This window comes from Octopus bimaculoides, chromosome 1 (genome assembly GCF_001194135.2).
Source record: "Octopus bimaculoides isolate UCB-OBI-ISO-001 chromosome 1, ASM119413v2, whole genome shotgun sequence".
Taxonomy (NCBI): Eukaryota; Metazoa; Mollusca; class Cephalopoda; order Octopoda; family Octopodidae; genus Octopus; species Octopus bimaculoides.
This window is the reverse complement of record NC_068981.1, coordinates 54,648,970-54,660,454: the sequence shown is the minus strand read 5'-3', so window position 1 is coordinate 54,660,454 and position 11,485 is coordinate 54,648,970. Positions and strand designations below refer to the sequence as shown.

Sequence of the window (11,485 nt, the reverse complement as noted above, 5' to 3'; positions counted from 1 at the left end):
TTTCGAGCGTGGCCGTTTTCGTGCGGGTGACACGTAAAAGCACCCACTACACTCTCTGAGTGGTTGGCGTTAGGAAGGGCATCCAGCTGTAGAAACTCTGCCAAATCAGACTGGAGCCTGGTGTTGCCATCCGGTTTCACCAGTCCTCAGTCAAATCGTCCAACCCATGCTAGCATGGAAAGCGGACGTTAAACGATGATGATGATGATGATGATATATACACACACAACAGGCTTCTTTCAATCTCCATCCACCAAATCCACTCACAAGGCTTTGATCAGCTGAAGGCTATTCTGGAAGACACTTGCTGAAGGTGCCATGCAGTGGGACTGAACCCAGATCCATGTGGTTGGAAAACAAGCCTCTTACCACATGCACACACACATGCACACAACCACCATCATCATTGTCATTTAACAAGATCCAGCATACTACAGAGCTGTATTGAGCTCCAATGTCAGCTTTGGTATGGTTTCTCTCCTCGCTACTTCAGCATGTACAAGGAAGTTTATGCTTTACCGAGGAGGTCTAATAAGACCTAAACATGTCCAGAGTTGTCTACTGCACTTGCCAGAATAATGAAATTAATATGAAGGAGGATATTTGTCTTTGACTGATATCATCCTTTCCTCACAGAATAATTGTTTCTAATTAGCTTTTTAATGTTCACTGCATTTAACACTAAATTAAATATGCATTAAAAAAACAAATTTTAATTTTGTTTTTATAGATTTCTCACAACAGTGATATTTTCATTGGTATGCATGGAGCTGGTCTGACACATGCCCTATTCTTACCTGACTGGGCTGTTTTGTTTGAATTGTAAGTCTAATTCTTATCCATTCATTCATTTATTCAAGTTGCTTTGTTTAATACTATTAAAGTTCATTGATATGGTAGTATAGTATTACAAATCTTGCTATAGAAGCACTTATTTTGACTAATTGTTTTCTGGGTCAAAGAGGGCATATTTTCTTTTTTCTTTTATATTCAAATTGCTGGTTTTGATAACATTACTGTTTGTCAGGGCTGTATAATTGATGCCATTTATCTGCTACTGTTCTCATTATTCAGTCATTTACAAAAGATAACAAGAGGAGAGCTGATAAAAACTGTATCAAATGCTTAAAACTTGGAATCTATTAACATCATATAATCACATCAATGGCAGAGCATTGACAGAATGAGTAAGATATCAGATAAAAAATTCTTTGTGTATATTTAATTGCATCTCCTTGCATTGAGAGATCAAATCTTGCCATGGTCAACCTTATCTTTTTCCCTTTCAGAGGCTATAAAAATAAGCTCCAGTCGTCTGATGAGATTGGTATAGCTGACTGTCCTCTCCCCCAAAATTTATGGCCTTATGCTTCAGTTAAAAAAAAAAAAAATTTTCACCCCCTTAGGAAGAGCAGTTCCCATGATCCTTTATTTTTGCTACACTTGAGATTGATGGGAGAACAAGAAAAAGTTACCTTTAACCAAATACTTACCTAAAGCCTGAATACTTGCAACTAAAAAGTTTAACTAAGGCAAGCAAACTTCATGAGAGATTAGATTTATTACCTAGGATCACAAAGAATCAAGCACAAGTGCCATAACAATTTGATCAGTCCTTCACCTTATGCTAGTACTTTATTTTATCAATCCTGAAAAGATAAAAATAAAAGTTTACCTTGGCAAGGTTTGAAATGAAAGCACTGAAGTCCATAACAAATATCTCAAAGTATTCTGTCCCAGAAAGCAATTAGTCTGAATAGTTGCTCTTTCTATAGCAACTCTGCCAGTCCACAGCCTAAAATATAAACACAAATATCAGGTTGGCCAAAAGGTCCGTTCAGTTTTTGTTGACACTAAACTTGAAGCACTCCAAAATGTAGTGAACTTCATTCAGTCCTTTGCACATACACACTCATTAGATACATGACACACTTTGATGTAGTTTCATGTGAACTTGCAATGAGACAGGTTGTATTTTGTATTTGAAGAACCAAAATGAGCATTATTGGCACCTCGTGCTTTTTTTTATTTTTAAAAAAGCAAGAAAGCATTTGACTTCTGCAGGAAGATATACCTTGTGTATGGAAGGGAAGCTGTTATGAAATGTGTGTGCAAGAAGCAGTTTTCAAGATTTCAATCAGGAAATTTTCCAGTTCAAAATGTAGCTGGCTCTGGCTGGCCAGCTGAGATTAACAGCAACTAAATGAAGGAGTTAGTCAACATCAACCCTGCTATATAACCAGAATGATCAGATATACTCTCAAAATATCCAAATCAAATATTGAAAACCATCAGCATTAACTTGGTTGTGTTAGCAGGCTCAATGTTTGGCTCCCACATCAATTGAAATAGGTTAACCTCAACCAATGAATTTCCATCTGTGATTCATTGCAAAAATGTGATGAAAGTAATCCTTTTATGAAGAGAAATGTGACCAAGGATGATTAAATGAATCATGTATAACAATGTGAAGCACAAGCAATCCTGGGGGAAGTATGACAAACCACAACCAACCTCCAAAGCAGGACTTCACCTGCAGAAGAATATGCTTTCAATTTGGTGGGATTGGAAGGATGTTGTCTTCTATGAGCTTCTTTTCACAGTCAGGACCATCAATTTGAATGTGTCTTGTGACCAGTTGGACAAATTGAATGTAGCAATCCACCAGTAGGGTATAACACTTACTAATAATAAGGGCATTATCTTTCATCACAACAATTCCAGATTGCACTCTTCTTTGTGTCAGAAGTTTCTGGGGCTTAGGTGGAAAGTTTTGCCACACTTTCCATATTTGCTTGACCTTGTACCTTCAGATTTCCACCTATTTCTCTCTCTTAAAAATTCATTAAATGAACAGACTTTTAACTTTGTAAAAGATGTAAAAATTCACCTGAAAAAGATTTTTTAGCTAGTAAAGGTTGGACATTCTTTTAGCAAGGAATAATGGATCTGCATGCAAGATGGCTGAAGATACTGCAACAAAACGTTTATTATATTATTGATTGCATTTAAAACTTGCCTTATTTACACTTAAAAACCACATAGACGTCTTGGCCAATATAATGAAACATTTGGCATCATGTCGTGCTTGAGAAGACCCATAAAGTCAAATAAAATCACAGTTGTGGCAGATACTGGTGTCATGCAAATGGTACCCTTGCTGGTGGCACGTAAAAGCACCCGTTATGGTGTGGTTAGTGTTAGGAAGGGCATCCAGTCATAGAAACTGTGCCAAATCAAGCTGGAGCCTGGTGCAATCTTCCAGCTTGCCAGCCCTGGTCAAACTGTCCAACCCATGCCAGCATGGACAACGGACGTTAAATGAAGATGATGATATCTGATTCTATTTCTGCATTAATATTTAACATATTGGCTTTGTGCCAAAATTTGAAACCAGTATTTAGCATATCATCATTGTATCTTCATTGCATTAGAAATTCAAACCTAGCTTAAAATTTGATGCTGTTTATTTCTGTTCTTTCAGAGAAATTGCAATGAACTGGACTTTATGTATTTTTGCACTTAATTCAGTTTACATTTTTTTAATAATACTTTTTTCTTTCTTTCAGGTATAATTGTGAGGATGAATTTTGTTACAAAGACCTCTCTCATCTCCGGGGAGTTAAATACATCACCTGGGAAAAAAGAGATAAACTTACTCCTGAAGATGAGGTAACTTACCATTTAATATGTATCATTTTTTAACAAATGTATTGTGATTTATAATTGCATATTTTGTTTCTTATTTGAATATGTATAGGTAGTGTTCTAGCATTGCCACATATCCCTCAGGCTGGTACTAATAAAAGGATGTATTGTTGAGTTCACCTGTGCCAGTGACATGTAAAAGGCACCCATGCCAGGGATATGCAAAAAGCACCTGTGCCAGTGACATGTAGATAAGTACCTGACTTGAAAAGAAAATATAAGAAAATGTTGATTTGTCCAACAAGATAGTACCCCAACATGGCCACAGTCTAGTGCTGAAACAAGTAAAAGAAAGATATTTGTTTAAATAGAATTTTTTAAAATCTCTGTGATTGCAGAAAATTTACTTTAACTATAACTTTACTGTGATATAGTCTTCCTAAATATCCTTTTCAGCTGTTAATTATCCTTTGGCTAGTTTAACATCACCCTTGATATTTGGGTGTTGCAAGCATTTGAGCCAGACTTGGGGATAATTTCCTACTTTGAGTTTTGGAAACAGTGCTGCATTTCTTCCTTTGGTTAAACCCTTAAAAAACACAGCTGTTAGAATTTTTATTGAGGCTAAAAGTATTAGGTTCTCAAGTATGAAATTTGTAGTAAGGTATATGGTAAACTTTGATAGCTACTCATTTTCCACCATTATAATATTTTGACAATCTTTATTTTTTGTTAGAAAGCTGACACATCTATTTCATTATTCTAGCTCATTTTGTGCTTCATGCGGTACTGGCATCGACCACACTTGAATGGTGCTTTTTATGTGCCGCCGGCATGGAAGTCAGTCAGGCAGCACTGGCAATAACCATGTTTGAATGGCGCCTTTTATGTGCCACCAGCACAGGACCAATCAGCCGACACTGGCATCAACCACTCTCAAATGGTACTTTTAATGTACCACTGACATGGGTGCCAATCAGGCAGTACTGTCATCAGCCACAGCAATGACTTCACTTGACTCAACAGGTTTTCGCAAGTGCAGTTTATTGCTCATTGATTGAAAGGTATGCTGCACTAGCATAGGTCATGGTTATGGTCTCACTTGGCTTGCTGGGTCTTCTCAAGCACAGCATATCTCCAAAGGTCTCAGTCCCTTGTCATCGCCTCCATAAGGCCCAACGTTTGAAGATCGTGCTTCACCACTTCATTCCAGGTCTTCCTGGGTCAACCTCTTCCACAGGTTCCCTCTACTTCTAGGGTGTGACATATTTTCACACAGCTGTCCTCATCTATATGCGACACATGATCATACCAGCACAGTTGTCTCTCTTGCACACCACATCTGATGCTTCTTATGTCCAACTTTTCTCTCAGGGTGCTTAAACTCTGTCATGTATGCACACTGACGTTGCACATCCAGCTGAGCATACTAGCTTCATTCCTTGAAAGCTTGCACATGTCCTCAGCAGTCATGGCACATGTGTCACTGCCATGTAGCATGGCAGTTCTCACACGTGTTATACAGTCTACCTTTTACTCTGAGTGAGAAGCCCTTTGTTACCAACGGAGGTTGGACCTCTCTGAACTTTACCCAGGCTATTCTTATTCTTGCAGCTACACTCTCAGAGCATCCACCCTCACTACTGACTTGGTCACCTAGGTAATGGAAGCTATCAACTACTTCTGGTGTTTCTCCCTGGCATGTGACAGAAGCTGTTTTCTGCACATTTTCAGTATTTATTGCCCCTGAGCATTTGCCACACACAAAAACTATCTTCCCAGTTAGCCTTCCTTTGATATCGCTGCACCTCTTATGTGTCCATAGCTTACACTGGGTACATCTTATGGAGTTTCTACCTACACCTCTTCTGCAGATCGAGCAGAGCCATCTACCTGAAGGGATTTGTGATTTGTCTGCCTTCCTACTTATTATGACTTTGGTTTTTGCTAGATTGACTCTAAGGCCCTTTGATTCTAGACCTTGCTTCCACACCTGAAACTTCTCTAGTTCTGATAGTGACTCAGCTATTAGTGCAAGGTCATCAGCATAGAGAAGCTCCCTAGGACACCCTGTCTTGAATTCCTCTGTTATTGCCTGGAGGACTATGATAAGAGGGAGCTGAGGACTGATCCTAGGTGAACCCCTACCCCTACCTGGAATTCTTCACTATACTCATTGCCAACCCTCACCTTACTGACCACATCCCTGTACATGGCTTGTACAGTTCTCACTAACCACTCATCTATCCCTAGTTTCCCCATTGACCACCAGATAAGGGATTGGGGGACACTGTCAAAGGCTTTCTCCATGTCAATGAAAGCCAGCTATTGAAATAAGTTCTCATAGGATAACTTAATATTTCATTTGAAATTGCTCTCTCCCATTCTATATATATATATGTATGTGTGTGCATTTGTATTCTGTATATACATTTTTCTAAACTTTTTTTTTTTTGTTTTTTAGGGCCATCATCCAACATTAGGACCACATCCCAAGTTTACAAATTATTCTTTTGATGTTAAAGAATTCATGAGGTTAATTATTGGGGCTGCTGATTATGTTCTTAGTCATAAGTTATTTTGGGAGAAACATCAAGAACTATATAAACCTCCCTCCAAAACTGAACTTTGAAACATACTGATGTCTCTAAGCAATTACCCACATATACTGTTAACATGAAGAACATCATTGAAAAAAAACAAACAACAATTAACAACCAAATGTTACTTGGTGAAGCATTGAATAGAATTGTATCTTAATTTGTGATTCTTTCAATGAATTATAGTGTCAAGTAAAGAAAACAAAGCTATAAAAATATATTTTCATAAAAACAAATGTTTCTTGAAACAGCTAATATTTTCTTATAAAAGTTTTATATCAAAACAAGGCATATCTAAAGTTGTTTATTTTTCTTAAATTAAGCTTTCTAAATTTATCCTGAGTAATCTTTCAGTATGTATAAAAAAAAACTTGTTTATATTATATAAATTTTGTATTCTTTTCAAAGCTATAATATTTAAAATCTTAAATTATATTCTCACAAGAACAATTACAGTTGATCAACATATACTTACTTTATGAATGCATGTTAGTCAACAGTTGGTGTTGTTTTTATACATTTATAGTACATTTAACAGTGTAGTTGTTGGGGCAAACACATTACTGTGCCTTATCTAACTTATATTTTCCAGCTAATTTTTTACTGGACCATCTTTGTTTTAAAGCCCACTTTTTCATACTTGCATACGCCAGATGGAATTTGATGAGGCAGATTTTCTACAAATGGATTTTCTTCTTGTTACCAACCTTTACATGTTTCCAGACAAAGTAATATTTTCCCATGGAAAATACTGGAAACAAAGGTCATGACTCATATGACAGTATCACTTGTTCACATTTATCACATGATGTCAAAACAAGTACACAAAAACACATCCAAATATGTATACACACACACACACACATCTTTATCTTTTACTTGTTTCAGTCATCAGACTGCAATTATGATGGGTGAACACTTTAAGGGTTTAGTCAAACAAATCACCTCTGGTACATTCTTTATCAGTCTCTTTTACTAGACTAGTAAGTTACAAGAATATAAACAAACCAACAACAGTTGTCAAGTGGTGGAAGGAATAAACACATGCATTCACACACTCTCAGACACACATGTCAAGCTTCCACACAGTTTATGAGCTTCCTTCAATTTCTATCAGTCACTTGCAAAGCTTTGATCATCTCAGAGCTATAGTAGAAAGCACTTTCCTAATGTGCCATGCAATGGGGACTGAACTCAAAACCATGTTGTTGGGAAATGAACTTCTTAACCACACAGGCATGCCTCCACCTATACTTCGACATTATTATTAGGTGTGTGTGTGTCCACATTTGTATGTGTGTAAAATATGACACAAAAGAGTCCTGTGTCATAAGATCAGTACTGTTATAGTAATGTCTAGAGATTGAATTTTTGTTGCAATAATTTGGTTGCATATGATTTATTTTAACATAATGTTAAAAAAATAACCTTTTTCATATAAAATTTACTGGAACTTAAGAAAAATATGAAATTGTCAATAACGTATTCTTTAAGCAAATTATATTGTCAGTTTGAGAGAAAAAATTTAAAAGAATGGGAAGGAAAAATTTGCTTTCTCTGCAAAATAAATGTATTCATTTTTTTTTTTTTTTTTGACAAAGTTTAATTTCTGTTTCCATATTGTGATGGGTTTGATTTATTTTACAAAATAAAATTTTTTTTTCATATGAATTTTTTCCTTTTATTTATTTATTCTATCAAGTATTTCACCAAAAAGGTAAAGGAACATTGTAAAACAAACTTTCTAAATATTAATGTTTATTTTGTCCTTTCCACTTGTTGGTAAATTACTATAGGATTGGATGGAAACTTTCTATGAGCTGAGTCTGTGATCCATCTTTAATTTCTCTTTTTTTACTAATTATCTTTAAGAACACCTTACAATATTCTCATTTATCTTCTTCAAAAATTCTTGGTCCACATGTCTACTTGAAGACAGAGTGGGAAACTATTCAATGAACTTTTTCTTATTGTCACATTCATAGCAAGTTGCACCCAGAAACTGATACATACTGAATTTGCATTGAAAACTTTTTTTTGCTTGATTTTAGAATTTAAAAAACCAAAAATATATCAATACTGCTCATTGGACTTTACTGCAAGATCTTAAGTACTTATGCTTATAAGATTCCTTCTGAGTATTAGTTATGATTTCCATTTTTTTCTTCTTTTTTTCCCCCCCTTTGGCAAACACTATGTTAACAGAAAATTACTTTGATATATGTATTAGTAGAAAAATAAATAAAAATATTGTATACATGAGAGGATATTTTATTGTGTGTGTGCAACTTTAAATCTACCTCTGAAGAGCACTGATCTAAAAATACCTCATCAACTAATAATTTTAGCACTTGATTAAATTTATTGTTTTATTTTATTTCATTCGTTGATAAATTGACTTTACCCACACTGGTTTGTCATCTACATAAATTATTTGTAATCTCTATAATTTCTCTGAAATTGTTGCAGGGTTAAAGAATTTTATATTTTTATTTTAGATCCACTCTTTGATAAATTGATTTTGAATACTTGTTTGCTTCCAATAAATGTTTATTTTGTACGGGAGACAGGGAATGTACAATTCATAATAATTATTACTATCATTAACATAGTAGCATTTGATTTTCCATCCTATAGGCTTTGGTCCACACCTCCAACATGATTCAAAATATTCTAAAAGATATATAGAAGCATGAGATAATTCATGTAAAGTGCTGAAAAAATATTAAAAAACGGTCATTTGTTTTGTTCGTACAGCAATCAAAAAGTAATTGAAATAGCCTCTGTATGGAAATTAAATTACAAGCCACCATCTACAAAGAGCATTAGTTCAATGGTTTGATTCTGCTACGAAGCTTCTAGGCATGTCTTCAACATGTGTAACAAATACCTTATGAGTAGAATTTGCAGAAGCTTATGATGTGTCCGTAACCAAATGGTTGGGAAGTTCACTTGAAAACCATAAGATCCCAGGCTGGATCCTACTTCACATCTGGAGCAAATGCCATTTTCTATAGCTTTCAGTCAACCCATCAGAGACTCTGTTGAAGGTCATTAGGATTGTACCTGTAATTCAAAAGCCTTGTCACACAATGTCATGCTGGTTCTAACTGGGAATTACATTTAGAGTATGCATGTCTGTGGAATGCTCAGCTACTTGCACACAAATTCAATAAGTAAATAGCTGAATCCTCATCTTTGAATCACCTGAGATCCATTTATATATATATATATATATATATATATATATATATAAAATATCAGCATCAGGCAGAGCAGTGATTAGGCATAAGCGAACTTTAGGTTAGTTAATGTTTCTGACATATTTCAACTCACTGCAGCTAGCAAATTCACTGCAGTTAGACAAATTCACTGTAGCTAGCATGGAGAAAAAGTTCTCCTTTTATAGTAAAAGGAGTGAAAACAACTTGTTTTCTGATTTTAACCTGACTGGGTGATCTGATAGTGCAATTCAATGTTCTTGACTGTTTTTTAGCAAAAGCTAAGGTTTTAAATCTACCCAGAGTTACCTTTTTTCAGTATTTCCCATTGAGGTAGGCTAAAGAGCAAGAAACACTGCATCTGGTAACCCAGTAGGGGGCAGTACTGAGCAGATACATTGTTTTTACACATTTTACCATGAGAGAATTTGCTTTTAGAAGTTGAAATATGTCACAAATGTGTTTCAACTAAAGAATGTACTTTACAAATGTGAGGTCAAGGTAGTATGTATGCAGAAATACATGTACATTGGCAGCACCAAAGACACCATGAAAAATCATCGTCGTAACCATCTCGCATCATTTTCCAATATAAATAAAAGGAAATCCACATCACTATTGAACCTCATCTGGAGGCTCAAATAGAATGGAGTGGAGAATACGACACACTGATCATTTATTAAAAAAATGTTGCACGACTGGGCCAATCTGTTGGCCTGATAATACAAGCTTCTAGGTTAGCTGGCTGGTCTTTGTACCTGCCAATCAGTTTGTTTCTCGCATTCCTTGCATATCTGGGCCTTTCAATGATGGCTTCCATGATAGTTTGCTGTGTTCTGTGATTTTTACATCAATTTTTTTTTTTTTTTTTATATGTGTTCCAAGTGAGCATCGTGAAATTTTGCCATGTCCAACAGTGACACTGATGAAAATTTCCTTAGTGAGTTTGATTTCTCCCAGCTTAGTAGTGAATCTGACACTGAAACTGATGAAAACAACCAGGAAAATAATGAGAAGATCAAAATGACAATGGTGATAATAATGTTGTGAACCCTTGGTTTAGGATTAGGGATTCTGAATTTAGGTAGAAATGACCCCTATGAATTCTTAGAAAATATAGAGCCTAGAAATATGTCACAAGGCATAAGCACCCCAGTGGAACACTTTATGCTGTTTTTCACATGGAATCTCTTTCAAAAATAAGTCCATGCCCTCAGTAGGGCTTGTGAAAAGGACTCTGTCTTCTTAGCATTGAAAAATTCTAAATGAGGCTCCACCTCTGAAGGGTTAAACAGCCTCTCTATAGGTGGGGGGAGCCTTGAGAAATTGCTCACTGTAACTTCACTCAATCATAAGCTACATCTAAAAGCGGCTATGTTAAAGAAAAAGGGGAAAGCAGTGTAGAAGTCAAAATTTATCCTAGAATTTAATCCTTTAGCATTTAAGATGGCCATATCTGGCCTAAATATTCTACTTGTTTCCTGTCCAAACCAGCTAGATCATGTCTCTCACTCCTACCCTATATGTCATTCCAAAAATATGCAATATGTTTCAAGGTGGTGCTCCAGCATGGCTACAGTCAAATGACTGAAACAAGTAAAAGATTAATCTCATGATCGAAATCTTGAAGCTACAAGATAATGTATGATTAATTTAAAACAAAATGAATGAATAAACATTACATCTGACAGAGTAATGTGAATGCTAAAGGGTTAAAAACATGACACACAAGTTGTGATAATATATGGATGTACTTCCTTGGAATGAAATATGCTATGGTGATGATGAGCTTCAAAACCTGATACAATCACATTTTATTTCATCAAATTATATGTAAATTTAGTTTACTTGAGGCTCCACCCTTTCTCACAATTCTGTTGCCAGGTGTTACGTACCTATGTCTACTGCCATTGTTTGAATTGCAGTGAGAAGATATAAGCACTCATGCTTCTGATGACAAGTCAATTCTTTTTACAGCAATTGATATTTTTTTATTATATATATATATATATATAT

At 35.5% G+C, this 11,485-nt stretch overlaps 1 protein-coding gene across 2 annotated transcripts in view; it reads left to right on the top strand.

The window, feature by feature from the left end:
- The window catches only part of LOC106876274 (EGF domain-specific O-linked N-acetylglucosamine transferase), a 48,355-nt gene extending 40,440 nt beyond the window's left edge, over positions 1–7,915 (top strand). For both annotated transcript variants that reach the window (XM_014924766.2, XM_014924767.2), the window contains 3 exons: positions 731–822; positions 3,570–3,672; positions 6,113–7,915. In XM_014924766.2, coding sequence (XP_014780252.1) covers positions 731–822; positions 3,570–3,672; positions 6,113–6,280 — 363 coding nt within the window. In that variant the 3' untranslated portion in view covers positions 6,281–7,915. The remainder of the gene's footprint in view (positions 1–730; positions 823–3,569; positions 3,673–6,112) is intronic.
- Positions 7,916–11,485: the final 3,570 nt, after the last annotated feature.